Source organism: Danio rerio, chromosome 2, assembly GCF_052040795.2.
Source record: "Danio rerio strain M-AB ecotype USA chromosome 2, GRCz13ab, whole genome shotgun sequence".
In the NCBI taxonomy this organism is placed as follows: domain Eukaryota; kingdom Metazoa; phylum Chordata; class Actinopteri; order Cypriniformes; family Danionidae; genus Danio; species Danio rerio.
The window spans coordinates 55204798-55226657 of record NC_141022.1 but is presented as its reverse complement, the minus strand read 5'-3'; the positions used below and the strand labels follow the sequence as shown (position 1 = coordinate 55226657).

Genomic DNA, 21860 nt, shown 5'->3' with positions numbered 1-21860 from the left:
TAAAAAAAAGTTAAATTAAAATGATAAACCACACATCTACAGTATTAAGCATCAAATAGTATCGATATATTATTAAAAGTAAAATGAAATGATGAAAAAAAATAATAATTAAAAACATTTATGGATTCTCATTTTCATATAAATGTAAAAAAAAAAAAAAGAAAAAGTACAAATTAAGTATTGAATTTTAACTTTAGTTAACTAATAAAGTGGGAACACGTTGGCTCAGTTGTTAGCACTGTCGCACTGTGGCATGCGTTTCCTCCTGGTGCTTTGGTTTCCCCCATAGTCCAAAGACAGTGCACTATAGGTGAATTGGATAAACTGAACTGGACGTAGTGTATAAGTGTATGTGTGAATGGGAGTGTATGGGTGTTTTCCAGTACTGCATTCCAGCTGGAATGGAATCCACTGCGTAAAACATATGCAGAAATAGTTGGCGGTTCATTCCGCTGTGGTGATCCCTGATAAATAAGAGACTAAGCCAACGGTAAATGATTGAATTAACTAATAAAATAACAAAAACATTTATTACTATAAATAAATTAATTAATTAAATTTTTTTTTAATTAATAAAAACAATATAAACTCTCATTTCCATACAAATTGAGACACTTATGAAAAAGTCTGTATTGGTTATTTTAATTTTAGTTTTATGTAATAAACTAACAATAGGACAGAAATATTAACAAATATTTGAAATTGAAAATATTAAAAATATATTCATTTCTATAAATTAAATATTATTTTAAAATGAATAACAACAGTATTATTTTATTAATTAAACTGATCCATTCATTCATTTTCGTTTCGGCTTAGTTCCTTTATTAATTTGGGGTCGCCACAGCGTAATGAACCACCAACTTATCCAGCATATGTTTTACGTAGCGGATGCCTTTCCAGCTGCAACCCATTATTGGGAAACACCCATACATACTCATTCACATACATACTCATTTACACACATACACATAGGACAATTTAGTGTACCTAATTCACCGTTAGCGCATGTCTTTTGGACTTGTGGGGGAAACCAGAGAACCTGGAGGAAACCCACAAGAACACGTAGAGATCATGCAAACTCGACACAGAAATGCCAACTGAACCAGCCAGCACTCAAACCAGTGACCTTCTTTCTGTGAGGTGACAGTGCTAACCACTGAGCCACCGTGTCGCCCTAATATAAACATTATAATAAAAACAAAAATATTAGTAATAGAAAACTTTTTTAAAACTTAAAAATAAATAAATAAAAACTAGAATAATTCAAAATGTTAACCTTAGTAGTATCTCATTGATACTAAAAAACATCCCACAGACTGCTCTTTTTTTAGATAAACTGATTTTTTACCCCTTTTTTCTGATAAATGTGTGGAGATTATGCTTCTATAAAGGTGTTTAAGGGATTTAATTTTGTATTGCAGAGCTCTCTGGTGTCATCTAAAACTCTTAAGCTTCAGTTTGATGAATATTCAGAATATTCTTTATGCTTTCTCATATATACAGAGTAAAGATTTGCTAAAAATTTTACTTTAGCTTTAGATCTGAAGCGTTTGAGTCCTGACCTGCTCACGCCTATAAAGTCACTTTCTCACACAATAGGCGTCTAGTTACTCTCTCCAAAATCCACACACACAAACACACACAAACAGAAGTACTTTATTGCGTAATTCACACTACATCCCAATAGAAATAGTTCTGGATGGTTGCCAGGGTGTCCTGAATGGTTGCTAGGTGGCAGCTAGAACATTACCTTATATCTAAAACAATCTTTTTTTTCCCCTATTATGTAAGATCAGCATGTAAAGTCGTGTTCTTTCAGTTGATTTACTGTGTGTCAGTGTTTTTGTGATTCACGTTTCTACATCACAGAGGGAAATGTGAGGTGGGGCACCGTGAGCAGATTTTCGGATATAGACGTCATATTCGAGCATCTTCTGGTGTGAAATGAATGTGTTTTGCTGCAATTTAAAGCCTGGGTGTGTAAACAGTGAGACCCTAAGGGTGTCTTCTAACTTGTATGCTTGAAGTAGGTGTGTTTCAATGAAGTTGTTTGAGGGGGCCGACTGTACTAGTATTGGTAACTAAGCGACTAACAGTAAACAAGGATAATGAAAGCAGCTGATCATTGGTCACGTGAGTGTAAAGTTCACTGGAGTCTATTTTCAAGTTCGTCAGAGTTTATTCTGCAAGAGTGTTTGCATCTCGCATTATTCCATCTCAAGCAAGGATGTAAACTTTTTTGTGAGTGAAAATTACGGGTTTTTAATAATAATATGAAAGATAACTAGAATAAATCGAGTGTGAAAAAGCATATAAAGACAAAACTACATTTTTACTCTTGTTGTCACATCCGTCTGTGACCACCTGAGGGCGCTGTAGTGCACTAGGACTTTGTAGGCACTACAGCGTCCCAGGAAAGACTACATTTCCATACATACCACACACTAGGGGTGTCAAAATTAATTGTTTCTTTGGTGCACCGCGATACAGACGCGGACAATTCGGTATCGGTTAAGTAATAATCATAACCGGTTATTATGTACTGACGTCATTTATCTCCTATGCGCTCTGTCGCGAGGGAGGTGAGCGTGAGTATTTACAACACTCAGCCAACTCAGGGCCGGTCCGTGGCATAGGCAACATAGGCAAATGCTAAGGGCGCTGTATATCCAGGAGGGCGCCAGAAATGAGCGCGGTTCAGTTGGTTTTGTTTTCGATATTCTTGACACACATTCAGTTACAGGCGGCAATAACTCAAAAACCTCTTACCCTAAAAATATCTAAAGTGTGTTTCCAACAAAAAGACAAAGCTGGTTATGTTTCACAGCTGTCTTTCTTTTTTTTCGCTCCACACTACGAGCACTGCTCAGTTTAAGCCCTCGCAATATGTGTTTAGCCAGGATAGCTCGCGCTGTGAGGAGCTCTCAGCAAGGGACCGTCGGAAAAGTGCTTATTTTTTTGGTTTTTTTTTTTTCTTCGTTTTTCTGCTCCGCTCTTCGCGAGCTCTCCCTGTTGCGAGGGCTTAAGTGTGTGTGCGTGTGTGTGTTTGTTTCTTTGGTGCTGTCTATGTTTGTGTTTGAATGAGAGACAGTGTGGTGCTGTGTCTCTGTGTGTTTATACAGACAGCATGTTATAGCCTCTTCTCTAAAATATAACACTGTGTATGGAAAGCATCGTCAATGCACCGTGATGCACCGAAATATCGAATTGAACCGAATCGATGGCATGATAATCGTAACCGAACCGAACCGTGAGACCAGTATAGGTTCACACCTCTACCACATACATACACCGGAACATATACACTGACCTGCCATCACATCTGTTTTGTGTTACCGTTGATTATCTGGACTATTTATACAACCATTCCCCCTAGGGGTGTCAAAATTAATCGTTTTTTTCGGTGCACTGCGATGCAGACGCGGAAAGTTCGGTATCGGTTCAGTAATAATCATAACCGGTTATTACTGACGTCATTTACCTCATATGCGCTCTGTCGCGAGGGAGGCGATCGCGAGTATTTACATCGCTTTAACTACTTAAAACTCATAAACTGTGCACAATTTCACTGTGTGTGTTTGCTGGATCAGTCTTTCACTGACAAATACAAAAATAGCCCCTATTTCACTGAGATCGAGAGAATGAAAGTAGCCTACTCCATTTCTCTCTCTCTCTCGCGCGCTCTGTCTCTCGCTCTGTCTCTCTCTCTCTCTCTCTCTTTCTCACACACACTCAGTGGCCCATTTGACCTCCTGGCGTGCCTTTTCTTCTCTTCTCGGCTGTTTTACAGCGTTACTTTTGCATACAGGAACGAGCGCGTGTCTGCAGAGTTTTCTCCACCGTGTCTATCATACATCAGCTGTGAGATCGCCGCTGCCGCCTGCCGCTTATCAGCATCACTCATCTGTGAAGAACGCAGCGCGCAAGAGCCAATCGCAACCGTTTTTGTTGAGGGTGTGACCAATCAAAGAGGTGTAAGAGAACTAGACAAGGATAAGAGAGTGAGCTGGATATTTATATTTGTTTATATTATTTGCTAAATGCTCGTTTTGTTAAAAGTTAGTTTGTATATCTGACTGTTTGTATTAAATGACAAAATTGTATTACAAATAGTATATAAATATATTCATACATTTTAATACAAGAAATGCTGCTGTGAAGAAAATATAAAACTGTGTATGGAAAGCACCGTCAAAGCACCGTGATGCACCGAAATATCGAATTGAACCGAATCGATGGCTTGATAATCGTAACCGAACCGAACTGTGAGACTAGTGTAGGTTCACAGCTCTAATTCCACCTCTGTTTGTCATGGCGTCGTTTGTCTATCTTGTCAGCTCTGGTATGTTGTTCTTGATCCCGCTCTTGTATCTTGCTTTAGTCTAGTTCGTGTTTAATCTGTTTTAGTTTCTTGTTTTGTTGTTTGCATGTTATTTTGTTACTTTGCACTTTGGATTTTGGATTTTGTTCACTGTTACCGCACTATTTAATATTAAATCTGCATTTGGATCCACACCCTTTTTGTTCCTGTTTTTGTTCTGTTTTTATCTCGCTTAACGTGACACTTGTCTCTTCACCAGTTAAACTCTGCTGTTATTTTGGGATTTTCTCCTGGATTTTGCCTACCCAAATTAAAAAGCTTCCCAAATCCACATGCAGAGGTGTAAATGCAAAAATTTGGTATCATTTTAAAGAAACCCCTCAGAATTTTCATAAAACACTATTGAAATTGTTTAAAATACCTGTATGTGTTGTCTGTGTTATAATAAACACTATGCTGCACAATTAATCGTAAAAAGATCGTGATCTCGATTCGACCCCCTAGACCACAGGTGTCAAACTCTGTTCCAAAAGGGCCGCAGCTCTGCACAGTTTAGTTCCAACCCTAATTAAACACACCTGATCAAACTAATTAAGTCCTTCAGGCTTGTTTGAAACCGACAGGTAAGTGTGTTGGAGCAGGGTGGGAACTAAACTGTGCAGGGCTTCGGCCCTCCAGGAATTGAGTTTGACACCCCTGCACTAGACGATCTTAATCCAGCATTTCTACGATTCTGTCAATCATATATTCAAGTTCAGGAGAGAAGCAATGGTGGCCGCACAAGTCTTCACATTGTTTTACATACGTTGTTCAGCAACGTGGACACCTCCTACTGGTGTTGAAAGAGTCACATGCTGTATTTATAAGATATATTCACCTCAAAAATGTAATTTCTGTCTTCATGTAATGTATTTGCGACCGCAAGATCACACGTGACTTGAGCTGACCGTCAGCTGTTACTACGGGGAGGGAGGGCACTTAAACTGAAATTTAGAAGATGCAATTTATTTTGGATCAACAATTTTTTTGACGTCATCTTACTTCAGTTCCTCATCTGATCTTCCGACCAGTCATAAGGTGCGTTCAACATGAAGCTCAGCTGCAGCCGGTGATCAACGAGATTAGCCGAGCGCAGGCGGGGGCGGAGTTGAAAACGGAGCCGTCAAGACGGACAGCTGGACACTTCGGGACTCAAATTTGCTGCAGTCATGATGACCGATCACATGGCGTCATCATATTTTTTTGTTATTTTTATTTATAACAACAAAACATTTACAAATAAAACAGAATACAGTTTCTACAAACTGTAGTTCCTTTTTAAACAATAAGAGAGAATAATGAATAAAATATATAACAAATGCATGAGAGAAATAAGAGGAAATGAGAGGTTAATATAAATATAAAAACGAACAGGTCTATTAAATACAAAGCAATAAGCATAAATTCTAGGAGTTAAACTTCAACCTTCTTAATACTTCCTAATACTTCTTGTTTGAATATGCTAAAAAAGGGTTTACATATATGTACATTTATAGATATAAAAATTTCCAATGTAAAAAGCAAAACAAGGTGTTTTGATTAGGTCTTAATAAATGACATTATTTTGGATAATGAATGAATTTTCAAAAAAGCATTTTAATCCAAAAAGATTGTGTTGAAAAGAACAAAAGGTAAAATAAGTGAGCTATGTAGAAGTTTCCCAGAAAGAGCAGGTCGCCTTTAAACTGCTAGACAGGAAATAAAATATATATTTATATTATAATAATAAAACCATTTTATAATTATTTAATAAAATAGTTCTTTACTTTAATTTGTTAAGAGAGCTTTAGGGTGGCAGGATCAATGATGATGATTTTCTTATTTCAAGTCTGTAAGACTTATTTAGGTTATTCACTAAAATATACACTGAAATATATCATTTAAATCATTCATGAATGCAGTAAATAGTCTGTATAAAAAGTTGAAAATAACCAGTTTATTTATAACCAGATTATTTAACAAAATATGATTACTGCAGTAAAATATTTGTAGTCTTTTAATAAGCAAGATGTGTACAGGATAGAGAGGTTGTGAAAAGTGAATTGTTTGTTTTGAAACTTTTGAATCGGAATTTGTCCAATTATAAACTCGAAATACACGTGTTTGTTGTCATGTGGTGAACTCGGCCAATCGTGTAATATCGATGTCCTCATCAGAGCTCCTGCAGTCGCTCTTCAGAAGCTGCACGGTCTGAGTTTGCCATCTGATCTCGGAGCGCTGTCGCAGTACTTTGATGCCACATGTGACAGTCACGTGACGTCGGCGCAGCATCAATCCGGACAAGATTTCTAACCAGCATGCACCGCTTTAAGACAGATTTCGATCGATCTGCGCAGCGCTGCATGAAGTCGAACGCACCTTTATTCTTCTCTAGTGTCTGACATGCCCCGCCCCCTTCAGTACGCTTTTCATGTGATGCGCTTGATCTCAACCTCTCTCACTGGCAGAGCTGTGATAAAAACAAAAGGCTATTGGCTATATTTTAAAAGAGGAGGAGCTACTACATGTCCCGCCCTCTCTTCATGTTTTAGTTGAGATGACATCAAATTAAAAAACAAATGCACATTTTAAAGCTCTTCCCAGATTATGTTTTCAACATTCTGCCAAGGGTCTAGAGATGAAAAACAGTTGAATAATTTTGGCACATTTATAGCTGAGATTGTTAATGTTTTATGTAAGAAAGCTTTCTAAGTGACTAAATGAAAACGGAATTAGTTTATTTGTGTAGTGAACTGTCCCTTTAAGGTCTAAAAGCAGCTCAGTGGAGTAGAGCAGTATCCGCCCCTCTCATGTGCACATATTTGCCAGCTGCTGGCTCTATCTTTGGCTTTAGACCTAAGATCTCCTACACAGCTGAATAAGTGGGCACATACCTAACCACAGAAACATTTGATGTCTTTTTTTGCCAACAAAAGTTGCTTTCATTTGATCAAATGTGTAATAGCAGAGAAATATCGCAAAATAGGATTGTATTTAAAATAAATGAATATACTATATAACGCAATTTGCATGGTATGCCAAAGCTAAAGTTTCAATCATCAGTGTCACATGATGTTTCGTAAATCATTTAATGCACACGCAAAAAGGATTTTCTCAGTTTTTGTCCCGTTTTTAGTCTAAATATCTAAAAAAAATCTTAAAATCAAGCAGTATTTTCTGGACATGCAGAAAATATTGTTTTGTTTTCAGAAAAAAAATGATCAAACTTAGGTGAGTTTTTCCTTAAAACAAGCTAAATAATCTTGTTTTTGGTTTGAAATTAATCTATATTATCCCTTTTGGCAGATTATTTTGAACAAAGCATTAAAACAGCATTTATTTATTTATTTTGCAACATTATCAGCATCTTTACTGCCCCTTTTGATAAATTTGATGCATGACTATTGAATAAAAGCAATCATTTCTTTCAAATGTTGCCAGTTTTATGCTTGGGAAAGCTGGTGTTTAGTGTGCAGGGGTTGTAGGTCGCTTGATTTAGCATGAACAGATGTGTGAGGGAGGCTGTGCTTTGGGTATTTAGAATTGTAAATGCCAGGCATGAGTTTGCATTCTAGGATTCTAATCATAGCCATCTTGAGGGATATATTCTAAACATCCATAAATCTCTGATACACGACACCCATTGGAAACATGCATCGCTTAGAGCTAACTTTTTTAGCTCATGAGACTTAAAGAGAGAGTCCACCTCATTTTATTCCAACTGCAGGCACACAGCACGCAATGACAAAAAATGCAAGGTGCAACTAGGGCTGCTCGATTTTGGAAAAAATCATAATCAGGATTATTTTGGTCATAATTGTAATCACGATTATTCAAAACGAGTATCAGTTGAAGTCAAAATTATAAGCGCTCCTGAGAATTTAGTTTTTTTTTAAATAACTATTTCCCAATTTATGTTAAACAGAGCAAGGAATTTTAACATTATTTCCTCTAATATTTTTTTTCTTCTGGAGAAAGTCTTATTTGTTTTATTTTAAGCAATATATTTTTTGATTGTCTGCAGAAGAAACTACTGTTATACAATGACTTGCCTAATTACCCTAATTAAGCCTTTGAATTGCACTTTAATCTGAATGCTTGTATTTTGAAAAACATCTAGTAAAATGTTATGTACTGTCATCATAGCAAAGATAAAACAAATCAGAAATTAGACACGATATATCAAAACTATTATGTTTAGAAATAAGTTTAAAAAAAACTTATTTCCATTTAAACAGAAATTGGAGGAAAAGGGTTGCTAATATTCTGGAGGGCTAATAATTCTGACTTCAACTGTATATATATACAGTTATTTTACACCCTGCAAAGGAAAGAGAAATAAATACACTAGAATAAAAATATAAAACAAACTGTTGTTTAAGCGTCTTTACCCTAAGAAAAACTATTTAGCTACAAAAATCCTTCAGTCAGGAGCAGTAAGGGATGTTCTCGTCGTTTGATTAATGATAAAACAGGCGGCAGCATTTCGCACTGTCACTTTAATTGTTTCTCTTTCACGTGTCTTTTGATTCTCAACTCATTTGTTTATTACGCAAATGAGGGTTAATATGAATAATCACTAATCATCGCGTTTTGACACCTATTTGACCATTAAAGCGCTCATGTTAAGATTACTTTAGATGTCTGCGCTCCTCTGCCCGTCTCAGTGTGCGAATGAGACCGAATGCTGACCGCGTGCTTATGCGTGTGCGCGTGTTGCACACACACATAAGCACGCGGTCTTTCACGCCTTTGGTATATGATGCAATAATCGTTTATCTCGATTAATGGTTTTTCATAATCGTTAAAAGCCGTAATCGAAATCAAAATCGGATTTCGATTAATTGCACAGCCCTAGGCGGTTAAAACACAAGGCACGTAGGGCGCATAAGCAGGGCACAAAATGCATCAAAAAAGGTACCTCTCATCAAAATGAAACGCGTTTGGTGTGAATGTTAAGATCATCCGTGACGTAGCTTTCACAGATTCCTGGAGAACGCTGCCCGTCATTCTACCGAACTAGATCTCATATCATATACTACACTCAGACACCAGCTCCAGATCACACCTTGATTACACAAACACAGCTGCAGTTCATCACCACTAAGTACTTGTATTATATAGACATCATACACACACTCATCCAGAGTCTTGTTTCCCTTGTGAGCATTACATAGCGTTACTTGTTCTTGTCTGTTTTGTTTTGCCATTGGATTTTTGATCGTTTGCCGCCTGCCCTGACCTTTTGCCTGTTTATGGACTATTCATTCATTTTCCTTCGGCTTAGTCCCTTCTTCTTTATCAGGGGTTGCCACAGTGGAACGAACCGCCAACTATTCCAGCATATGTTTTATGCAACAGATACTCTTCCAGCTACAACCCAGTACTGGGAAACACTCATACACTCTCACCTTCACATACATTCATTCACTACTGTCAATTTAGTTCATCCAATTCACCTGTAGCGCATGTCTTTGGAGTGTGGGGGAAATTGGAGCACCCAGAGTAAACCCACACAAAGGTGACTCGAGACTACACAGACTACACAGAAACGCCAATTGGTCCAGCTAGGACTCGAACCAGTGACCTTCGTGCTTTGAGGTGACAGTGCTTTGCTTTGACCCCTGCCTGCTGACCAGTCTTTATAATAAATATGTCGTACCTCTGGTGCCACCCCCAAATCATTACACTTACAGTACTTTTTTTAGTCCCTCTCTTTTTGTAAAAATTATATAGTTTCTTAAGTCAGGCTTAACAGGCTAAATATCAGTTAAAAAAACACATGCAATAAAGAGCAAAAGTCTCAATTTATTTTGTCTAGGAGCAACATATGACACATTAAAAATGCCACTTGTGATGTTCTCCTTTGACTAAAGCTCTCTGTGAATCTCGTCTCGCCATCTGCCCTCAAGACGTTAAAGCTTTTGACCTTTTCAGTCTTGTGTTTAGGAAATTTAGTGGCTCTGAATTGTGTGAATACAGTCATTGACTGAACATTTGCCCTCACAAGAAGCGTCAAGCTAGATGAGAGTCATCAGCCATGACTTGTGAAAGTGCTCATGACCTCACAGTTCAGTCTTGTAATAAATGCTTATTTCCTAATTGAATAAAAGCCATCAGAACAGATGAGTTGTGCATGCTGTTTTGTCCTGAAGACTGTCCTGTGACTCGAATATGTATAGTGGACAGTCTGCAGGCTTCAGTGGCTTACAGTCATTCAGAACAGCATTGCAGACATTCTTGTGCTGCACATGCTTACATAACCAAAACATGGTGTGTGTTTGACTGTTATAATAGATGATGAAGAGCTTTAGGTGTTATTTAGCTTATTTTTAACATCTGATGCACTCTGAAATGCACTAGTTTGCAACTGTGTTGTTGATAAAATATAGGCTCAATTATAATTATACTCGACAAAAGGGACCAATAGAGATGTATTAAGGGTTGTATTTTGAAGCTTTAGCATATATAAAAACACCGGCAATTAACATCAACCTCTTTACACAAAAAATCATGCTCTTTTAAATTTTTGAGTTGAATCAAATTAAATTTTCTAGTCATCTCAACTTCTATTTATTAAGTTATATATTAAGTTAAACTTTTTATAATGTAAAAATGTTAACTGAAATCTGATTAACATGTTAAAAATAAGTTACCATATAATACCATATAAACATTTGCTGTCATGACCTTTTGATATATATATATATATATATATATATATATATATATATATATATATATATATATATATATATATATATATATATATATTTTTTTTTTTTTTTTTTTTTTCAGTGCATAAAGGTGAATTTTTTATGTTTGTTGGCATTCTTTCACTCCGAACAAATCACGAAAAGAGCTGAGAGATATGAAACAATGCATAAATGTGCATTCAACTTTGATATTTACCAGTTTACACTACCTGAAAAAAGCCTATTGTCTAGTTTTAGGGACAATAAATAATAGCTTGACTTCTAGTTGATTATTTGGTATCAGACATCGCTTGTATGAAGGGCAAAGGCCTCTAGATTACGCTTATTTTACCAAAATTAAAATATGATCATGCCTTGTTTATTAATGATTTAATTAGGACAGTAAGGTCTGACTTTGCTTAGACTAAAGTCTCGTCAGTTAACAGAAATGATGTCCAGTATAGAATATAAAATCATGCTGCAGTGTAGAAAGAATGAATATTGTGTCTGACTCCCATGAGCTTGGAGAACTGCATCCACACATCTCTGCAATGACTCACTTATTAATAAAGTCATCTGGAATGGCAAAGAAAGCGTTCTTGCAGGACTCCCAGAGTTCATCAAGATTCTTTGAATTCATCTTTAATGCCTCCTCCTTCATTTTACCCTAGACATGCTCAATAATGTTCATATCTGTTGACTGGGCTGGCCAATCCTAGAGTACTTTGACCTTCTTTGCTTGCAGGAGCTTTGATGTAGAGGCTGAAGTATGAAGAGCGCTATATATTTTTCCTTCACTCAACTTGACTGATTCCTGTCAGAATCTTGGGTCTATGCGGGTTCCAGTATGTCTTCTGCAGTATTTGTGTTGATTGGGATGCAGCTCAACACGTGATTTATCATTGATTTATCATTATGATTAAATAGAAGTCAAGTTAATATTTGTTGCTCTAACAACTGGGATTGACGACAAGACTCTTGTCAGATAGCGTACATGTATTTGCCACCACATTACAAACAAACACAGTGAATTTCACAATATTGCACTGCAGAGACATTTATGTGCGATTTATATTGAAGGCAGTGAGATTCAGAAATACAAGCAGCTGCTTATTACGAGTGTGGAATTTGATAATTGTGAGCGGTTTCGTGAAAACAGATGAAAACAGTACTAAGATGGAAGGAAAGCACAGGGCCATTTGGAGGGAAAAACACATGGCTCCCATTATCAGTGTTAATTCAGCGTCGCAGGACAAGAATGCGTATGCAATGACAGCATTTCTGTTCCTCCTTGATTTAATCTCTCATAAAAGCATACATGATTTTTGATAAACAGTGTTGAATAGTGGATGCATGAAAAAGTTTTAAGGGCATATCTGAACTGAAACAACTGAGAAAAAGATGATCGAGATGTAAAAATAAGGTTTAAGAGGTTTATATAATCATTTATATGTCTTCAGAGAGCTACGAAGTAGGAACTCTGAGTTGCTTTATTTCTTCTAATTACACAAGTAACGTTTTAGATCTACTCTAAACCTCCTCCTCAAGTTTTGGCTCACAAGTTGTGTCTGTAAAGTAAGATAATGTCCTCTGAATGACTTTGCACAGATGTTGCCTGTGTTGCATAGCTTTGTACGTTAATGTGGGGTGGAGGAATTATGAGTAAAGGAATGTTTGTTATGCTGATTTTAAATATCAGTAGCATTTCCCAGAAATCGCTTAGTGCTGTTTTAAAGTCATCCTGAGACAGATTTGTTTGGTTGAAGAAGTGTAAGCTAATGTTAAAGTTTACGGCTCATGACTGAATGGGCATTTACTTTAACAACACTGTGAAGAAAAGTAGATGTTTTTTTTTCCACAGTGACTTTCACTTCTTCTTTGTGTAAGATGGGAGATGACCTTAAGTTATGCTTGAAAGTTGGACACCATACATCTACTAAAATGCGTTTTTTTTTTGTACAGAAATGCAAGTAAAATGTCTACATTAATGTTTTTAATAAGATATTTTTATAGTGAAATTAAACGGGTGCAATACTGTCCTATTGTCATTCATAACAGATTTATATATGTAATAATTAAACATGCTTATTTTGATCTACACTTAAAAAAAGAACTAAATGTAAAGCGTAAATTAATCAGATTTTGTTTTTAAACAGTATACTTTCTAAAGTGCGATTAAAAAAAAAGTATAAAGCAATATTACAGTTTTTTATGTTAAATTTGTTTTTTATCGTAGAATTTTCATCTTAATTTTGTGCAAATGTAATGCGGATCACACACAGGGCAACTTTTTGAGCAATGTTGCTGAGCTATTTTGCAGAACAATGTTGCTTGGCTAATTCTCTATTACAGTTTTTCCCAGTCATTTTGGTACGTTTCCAACCCGGGCTCATTGTAGAAACGTAGCCCCGTGGACGTTTCTGCGTACCGCGAGATACGTCCCTGGAGGTACGTATTCGAGCGGTTCTTGTTTTCGCGGATCCGCGAGAGGCCGCTGTGCACGCTTTTTCGCGTCTCCTCTTCCTCCTCCTCCTTCCCTAAACCCAAGCGACGGTTTGTAAAAGCCGTCCAGAAAAAAAAAAAGCAAAAGCCCTCGTCTTCGATTACAACCGCGTTTTCGGATCCCGCCGCGTTCTCGCCCTTATTTTTCGGATTCTGTTTTTCATCTTACCTGATTTCTGGAACCGCTGTTCCCCGGACTCGATCCCAGTCGTCGTCCCTGCGGCCGGCTCCTCCTCCGGGGCCTCCACTCCGCCCACGCAACGCTGTGAGCTAAGCGGACAAACTGGTTGCATCGGGAAAGCCCTCCACTCGGAGGCGAGCCGTCGGCCGGCGAGCACGAAGAGGAGGAGCGAAGCGGCGCCACACCGCCCTGCAGCGTTCGCTCGAAAAAAAACTAAATCGCCGTCTCCAGAAACGTCTGCGGGGCTACGTTTGCAGAATGAGCTTGGGTTGTACGTTTCTCAGATCAGAATTAAAATTTGCTAAACAGTAAGTGCATTTCTCAAAACAACACGTATAAAGACAGCACTGCATAGCACAAAGTCAAAACAAAAGTAGAAATGTGAACTTAAGACAATCTCCTTTGAGATGCACTTTCGTAAGAAAGAGTCCAGATTCACCTGGGAGAAATTTATCAATTGTACACAGATTTAGAAAAAAAGTCTTATATAAATGTATAGAAAATTGCAATTATGAAATATTATGACATATTGTTCAGCTATTTTGCATGTAAAGACTTATGCCTTGAACAAAGAATTAAATTTTGTGAGGGTTGAGACTATTCAACAGAGACCAAAATTATGCATTTTGATCAACATGATATAAGCAGTTAATAATGTAGGAAACATCAGAGAATTGCACATAATTTCAGAAATGTACCAAAGCGGCTGAGAAAAACTGTAAAAATGGGCAGCAATATTGTATCTGTAACCAATTGCCCTAATTAGTACCCTGTGTCTCACCTGATTGCCCATATATGGCATTTCAGGAAGTTGACCTGTGCATAATTCAATTCTATCTCACACCAATTTGTAACTTTTTGTCTTAGTGGCTAATTTGTATGAATTTGTTTGATATCTCTTTTATTTTTAGTATGATTTACACATCTCCGAATGAGTGTTGGGTTTAGGGGTGTGGTTTGGTGCCACGCCTGCTTTTATAAATTGTATGTTTTTGTATGACTAATCTCGTATGAATTCAAGAGTTCACACTTAGATATTGCTTGATAATATTAGCAGTTTGGCACTATGCCCCGGGAGAGAACCCTGAGCTCAGAGATAATTAAGCCCAGGGCTACCGCCTGGTCAATGTAAAAAGGTACGAGATCAGGTAGTTCTCGAGAGCTCACCCTGGTAAAGGAGGAGATAGGGTGGATGAGGGGATTCTTCAAAAAACAAGAGTAATGCTAGACGGGCTATTTATAGTGAGTTTGTGAAGTGAAGTTTATTTAAAACCAAATTTTGAGAGGATCATGTGATGATTGATCACGGCTGGTCCTGCATTAGCCAATTCATGATTCACCAATCAGGTTATTTATGTTGACTTACGACTGATCTAAGTTCAATACCACTGTCATCTTCTTTTGAAGAATCCCCCCTTCAACCCCTACTCCTCCTCCTTTCCTACTGTATATAGGCAGCCTGGCGGCCCAGTGGTTAGCACTGTTCCCTTATTGCAAGAACGTCAAGCCAGTGGATGTTTCTGTCCAAAATCAGCACCATAGACGAGCTCCTAGTAAGTAGTTATCTCTTCATAGCAATCCCTAATTGTTCATCTGCAAACAGCAGGGGAGTTCTTGAGACCTACCTGAGTTCAAACGGGAGGAAGCCCCAGGCTTGAGGATCTTATGAGCTCAGGGTTCTCTCCTGGCATAGCATGCTAAACACACCTTATAATCAATTATCAGCTTAGTGTGAACTCTTGAAATTAGTCTGTGAAACTTCACTTAGTATGAATTAGTCACTAAACTGACACTTTCCTTGTGGTCAGCCTGATGTCACGAGGAAATGTAACTATTTTACATTTTGGCACTTTGGCTAATTTATACTGAGTTCAGTCACACGAAAATCTACGATTTTTAAAAGGAGGCATGGCACCAATCCCCACCCCTAAACCAACCGTCATTGGGAGATGAACAATTTATTTGTAAATGTATGAATGAGATTAGACAAATTAAGGCTGCACGATATTAGAAAAATCAAACATTGCAATATTTTTAAATTCTGTGATTTATATATTGCAATATAAATGTGATTACATTCGATATCGAAACTATATGTTGTGCCGCTAGCCCTATGACAACATTCTGACGCTGTTGCGGACGAAAGTGAAGACCAGGGCAGGGGAGGTTGGGGGTGTGGCTGTGAACGAAAGTGAAGAGGTGGGGTGGGGAGAGCGGGGCGAGGGAGTGGTGTCACAGACGAAAGTGTAGAGTGGATAAAAGGGTAGAGCAGGGGGTGGGGAGGTTCGGTGTGTTGTTGCGGACGAAAGTGAATAGTGGACGATAAAGAAGAGCGGGGCAGGGTTGTGGTTTCGCGGAAGAAAGTGACAAACAGGGGGTGGGGAGGTTGGTGGTGTGGTCGTGGTGTTGCGGACGAAAGTGTAGAGTGGGGCTGGGGAGGTTGGGGTGTTGTTGCGGAAGAAAGTGAAGAGTGGACGAAGAAGAAGAGCGGGGCAAGGAGTGGTGTCGTTTAAGAAAGTGAGATGCGGGGGCCAGGGAGGTTGGGCATGTTGCCCCCCGCGGCACCCCTTGCAGCCCTAGTACAAATTCATATAAATTTGCCACTAAATCCAAAAGTTACGAATTGTTATGACTATCTTATGACAATTCGTAACTTTTCGATTAGTGGCTAATTTGTATAAATTTGTACCAGGTTTTTTCACATTTCTTCTGATTAGTGTATTCCTGATTTCTCCTGGTAACGTTCTCACGCAAATTTCCATCAGATATATTTTTATGATTATTTTCCAGGATGCCAGGAGAAAGACAGTCAATTCGAGATAACTCTGCTGTCGGCCGATTCCACGGCGTTTCAGCAAGGAATGGAGAAGCCGTCGCGGAGAAACCCAGCGAGAGTAAAACGAAGAAACCGGAGAGCGGCTGCAGGCGCTGGCTACGAAAGGCTTGTCCATGCTGCTTACGCCGACAGAGCAACTCTTATGATTTAACCAGTGAAGCGGATGGTGTGGTTGCTGGAAATGAAGAAATCGAACAGCCGGCGTCTCCAGTGTCTGTCAGTGTAGAAACCAATGTGGACGGTGAGACGATCACAATGCAAAAACATCATCTGCTAAATGAATGAATGATTTAAGGAGATGCAGACTAGAAGCAAGTCTTATTACACTCTTTTTTTCCCCCCCATCAGATTTGTCTCTAGTGGTGCGATCTGTGGATCTGCTCAGCCGGAAAACTGACCGTAATAAGAAGGAGCATCACACGGATCAGTACAGTGGAGATCAGCTGATCATCCGCAGAGGACAGACTTTCCAGATTGAGCTGGAGCTCTCACGACCCTTCAACCCAAACACCGATAAACTACACCTGGAGCTGAAGACAGGTGAGGGTGGAGGCCTGTCTGTCTGTCTGTCTTTCTGTCTCCCTGTCATTCTATTTTTTACTGTTCTGTCATTCTATATCTGTCTATCTATCCTTCTACTGTTTATCATTTTACTCATCTGTCCATCCATCCATCATATTTTTCTACTGTTCTATCATTCTACTGATCCATCCATCCTTCCATCTGTCCATCCATCCGTCCATCTGTTCATCCATAATTTTATTTTTCACATTTGTTCTCAAACCATCTGTGTGATCCTCATGTTGTGATTCAGGAGCGCTCCCACTGGTGTCCAAAGGGACGCACATCATCATCCCGCTGGTGGAGGAGCTACAGGATGAACGCTGGGAGGCCAAGATTGTGGAGCAGAACCTCAACCGGGCCAAGCTGTCCATCAACTCATCCGTCAATGCTGTTATAGGAAAATACACGCTGACTGTCGTAACCCAGTGTCTAAAGACGAACGAATCTACCACACACGATCCTGAAAAAGACATTTACATGCTCTTCAATCCCTGGTGTGAAGGTAAGAATGAAAGAGCCTATTGCAACATAATTAATTTGCAAGAGATAAAAGCTGGGGCTCGAACCAGCGACCTTCTTGGTGTGAGGTGATCATGCTACCCACTGCACCACCATGTCGCCTCCTTGTTTAGGAATTGAATTACACTATTTAAACTTTGTGATCGTGATTCTTTAAAACAAACCATATAATAAAAGTCTTTTGGAATTAGACCACAATGCATATCTTCAATTCACTAATAATAAACAACTCATTAGATTCATTAGTTTGGGAGTCAGATTGCACTTGAGTTAAATATACTGTGCAGCACTTTACTTTTTCCACATTTGTTATTTGTTACAGCCTTATTCCAAAATTTATTCAATTCTTTTATTTCCTCATAATTCTGCACACAATACCCCATAATGACAATATAAAAAAAGAGAAAATTGTTGCAAATTTATTAAAAATAAAAAACCTGAAAAATAACATGTACATCAGTATTCACAGCGTTTGCTGTTAAGCTCTAAATTGATCTCAAGTACATTCTGTTTCCACTGATCATTCTTGAGATGTTTCAGCAGCTTCATTGGAGTTCACCTGTGGTAAATTCAGTTGATTGGACATGATTTGAAAAGGCATACACCTGTCTATATAAGGTCCCAGAGTTGACAGTGCATGTCAAAGCACAAACCAAGCATGAAGACAAAGGAATTGTCTGTAGACCTCCGAGACAGGATTGTCTCCAGGCACAAGGCTGGGGAAGGTTACAGCAAAATTTCTGCTGCTCTGAAAGTTCCAATGAGCACAGCGACCTCCATCATCCGAAAGTGGAAGATGTTTAACTACCAGGACTTTTCCTAGAGCTGGCTGGCCATCTAAGCTGAGTGATCTGGGGAGAAAGGGCTTTAGTCAGGGAGGTGATCAATAACCCGATGGTCACTCTGTCTGAGCTCCAGCATTCTTCTGTGGAGAGAGGAGAACCTTACAGAAGGACAACCATCTGTGCAGCGATCCACCAATCAGGGCTGTATGGTAGAGTGGGCAGACGGAAGCCACTGCCTGTCTGGAATTTGCCAAAAGGCATCTGAAGGACTCTCAGACCATAAGAAACACAATTCTCTGGTCTGATGAGACTAAAATTGAACTCCAGGCATTACTTTTGGAGAAAACCAGGCACCGCCGGGCTAATACCATCCATACAGTGAAGCATGGTGGTGGCAGCATCATGCTGTGGGGATGTTTTTCAGCAGCAGGAACTGGAAGACTAGTCAGGATAGAGGGAAAGATGAATGCAGCAATGTACAGAGACATCCTGAATGAAAACCTGCTTCAGAGTGCTCTCGGTGAATGTCTTTGAGTGGCCCAGCTAGAGCCCAGACCTAAATTCTATTGCACATCTCTGGAGAGATCTGAAAATGGCTGCACACCGTCGCTTCTCATATAACCTGATAGAACTTGAGAGATGCTGCAAAGAAGAATGGGCAAACATTCCCAAAGACAGGTGTCCCAAGCTTGTGGCATCATATTCATAAAGGCTGTAATTGCTGCCAAAGGTGCATCAACAAACTATTGAGCGAAGGCTGTGAATACTGACGTACACGTGATTTTTCAGGTCTTTTATTTTTAATAAATTTGCAACAATTTCAAAACTCTTTTTTCACATTGTCATTATAGGGTATTGTGTGTAGAATTTCGAGGAAATAAATGAATTTAATCCATTTTTGAACAAGGCTGTAACATAAAAAATGTGGAAAAAGTAAATAGCTATGAATACTTTACAGATGCACTGTATTTGATTCACTAAAAAACAGATCGTATGAGTCATTTGTTCCGAACTTGTACCGCACCTTTCCATTAAAAGAAAAGCTTTATGCTCATGTTTGCCATAGTACCCTTTGCATCATCATCACAGTTTGTTCATAAAGTGTGTTGTCACATTTCATGAGCTCAAGCTTGCGTAGATAAATGATGATTGTACACTAAACTCATCCATTGACGGGAAGCCAACACACTCCGTCACCGAACCTGTCTGGGAAACACTGGCATATATTTAGCCTAAAATATTGCACAGGCCACTGTTAACGCAATGTAACGGGAGGGTGCAAGTTTTCTCTTGTGGCCCAGTGACTTTTCATCAGCCTTTGGGATGAACTCACATCATCTTGCAATCCGTTTGTGTTGCAACAGGTCGGATTAACAAACGCTTTGGCTTTACTTCAGCTACTGGCTATAACTCAAATGTAATCTTGCCCGTACATGAGTTTGACAAGTTTTACATCATCTCTGTTAAGCGGTGATGTTTTTAAAATGCCTGAGGTGCTTTATTTCTGAAGTATACAAATTCGACTACAAAGTTGACTTCATGTAATGCTTTGATTCTTTTAAAATGACTAAAATATTAATATTCTGCCATAACCCAGCAGGCACACGACATCATAAGACATTAATATTAGGTTAGATTTAGGTCATGACGACAGGTTACTAAAATTTAATGTCTAGCCAGCGTTGAATTGCTGTGTTCACACCAAATGTGGAAGGCGCATCAAGCGCGAGTGATTTACATGTTAAGTCAATGCAAACGCACAAATAGACATCCTGCGGCGCGATACGCGCGAATGATGCTGCACGAATGGGGCAGTGCGAATAATGCATTTAACGTTTTGCTAAATTGCTCGAGTTGAAAAATCTATACTTCAGATTGGTAAACGCCACGTTTACTAATCAGGGGGCGTGATTGTGACGTACGCCTGTTGTTGGTGTCCCGGGGGAAATCCTCCAGCCGACACCAACAACAGTGCATCAAACTGGGCTTGGCTCAGTCCGAAGCACCGCTGAAAGCCTCCATCATCCAGGTTAAGTTTCTGGAGGAGTTTATGAGCTCCTGGAGCTGGATGTAATTCTGAAAGGATCTAGTGGACTCAGACATAGCCCTAAACGTATGGATGCTGTTTTTCAGCCTTCATAAAGCACATAAACATTGCTATTTTCTCAATAAAATCCATGTTAGCCATTTAGCAATGAAGCTAGAGTCAACGGGCCGACAGAATTCGCGTCTGTGCTGAAGTGAATTTGATGCGTGAATGAAGCGGATTTGACGCTCGAATGAAGCAGGGTTTGACGTGCGAATGAAGCGAGTAAACTCAAATGTTCAGGCGGCTATTTTTGCGTGAATAGTGCAATTTATCTGCGCATTCTGCATCTGGTGTAAAAACAGCATATGGACTACGTTATTTTTTCGTCTAATAAAGACGTTGAATTACATTGATATTTGGTTGTGTTGGAAAGTGACCAAATAAAACGTCTGATAGATGTCATAGTGGTAACGTCCACACAACGTCAAGGTGTAACATGATAAGTTGTTGATATTTGGTTGATTTTAGATTGAACGTTGCATAATGTTGGGTTCTGACGTCAACCTGATTTTCATTTCTAAACAAAATCCAACATTCCCACTATGGGGTACGTTGGGGTTACAACATCAATATGACGTCATGTTGACGTCCTGTGCCTGCAGGGAAGTTACTCACCATTCACTTGTTTCAAACCAAATGAGTTTCCTTACTTTTCCCAGTTCTGGGTTGTGGCTGGAAGGGCATCTGCTGAATAAAACACATGCTGGATAAGTTGGAGGTTCATTCCACTGTGGCAACTCCTGATTTTTAAAGGGACTAAGATGAAAAGAAAGTAAATGAATGAAAATGAGCTAATGAATTGGTTTCCTTACTCTGTCAAACACAAAAGGAGATATTTTGAAGAATGTTGGTCGCCCACTGAAGCTAAGCAGGGCTACGCCTGGTCAGTATCTGGATGGGAGACCACATGGGAAAGCTAGGTTGCTGCCGCAAGTAGTTTTAGTGAGATCAGCAGGGGGTTTTCAACCTGGAGTCTGTGCGGGTCCTAACTTCCCTGTATATTGATGGGGACTCTATACTGCTCAGTGAGCGATGTCTTTCAGATGAGATGCTAAACCGTGGTCCTGACTACTACTTTACTAGATATTTTTTCAAGATACTAGTATTCAGCTTAAAGTGACATTTAAAAGCTTAACTAGGTTAACAAGGCAGGTTAGAGTAATTAGGCAAGTCATTGTATTTTTATGTTTGTTCTGTAGACTATTGAAAAATATATTGCTTAAAAGGGCAAATAATTTTGACCTTAAAATGGTTTTAGATATTTAAAAACTGCTTTTATTCTAGCTGAAATAAAACAAATAAGACTTTTCCAGAAGAAAAAAAATATTAAAGGAAATAATGTGAAAA

At 38.8% G+C, this 21860-nt stretch overlaps 1 protein-coding gene and 2 long non-coding RNA genes across 8 annotated transcripts in view; 1 reads left to right on the top strand and 2 right to left on the bottom strand.

The window, feature by feature from the left end:
- The window catches only part of LOC147846532 (uncharacterized), a 252135-nt gene that overhangs the window by 50839 nt on the left and 179436 nt on the right, over positions 1-21860 (bottom strand). The window lies entirely within an intron of this gene.
- tgm1l1 (transglutaminase 1 like 1) overlaps positions 1-21860 on the top strand; it is a 72977-nt gene that overhangs the window by 10222 nt on the left and 40895 nt on the right. For all 6 annotated transcript variants that reach the window (XR_015478975.1, XR_015478974.1, XR_015478976.1 and 3 more), the window contains exons 2-4: positions 16511-16797; positions 16905-17096; positions 17371-17622. Coding sequence is in view for 2 of the 6 variants with exons in the window: in XM_087241439.1 (XP_087097565.1) it covers positions 16512-16797; positions 16905-17096; positions 17371-17622 (730 nt within the window). In the remaining 4 variants the exon portion in view is untranslated. The remainder of the gene's footprint in view (positions 1-16510; positions 16798-16904; positions 17097-17370; positions 17623-21860) is intronic.
- On the bottom strand, positions 4228-7489 carry LOC147846535 (uncharacterized). Its single transcript, XR_015479118.1, has 3 exons — positions 6833-7489; positions 5255-5423; positions 4228-4824 (listed from the first exon to the last, which is right to left on the bottom strand). It is a non-coding gene; the product is annotated as an uncharacterized LOC147846535 (long non-coding RNA).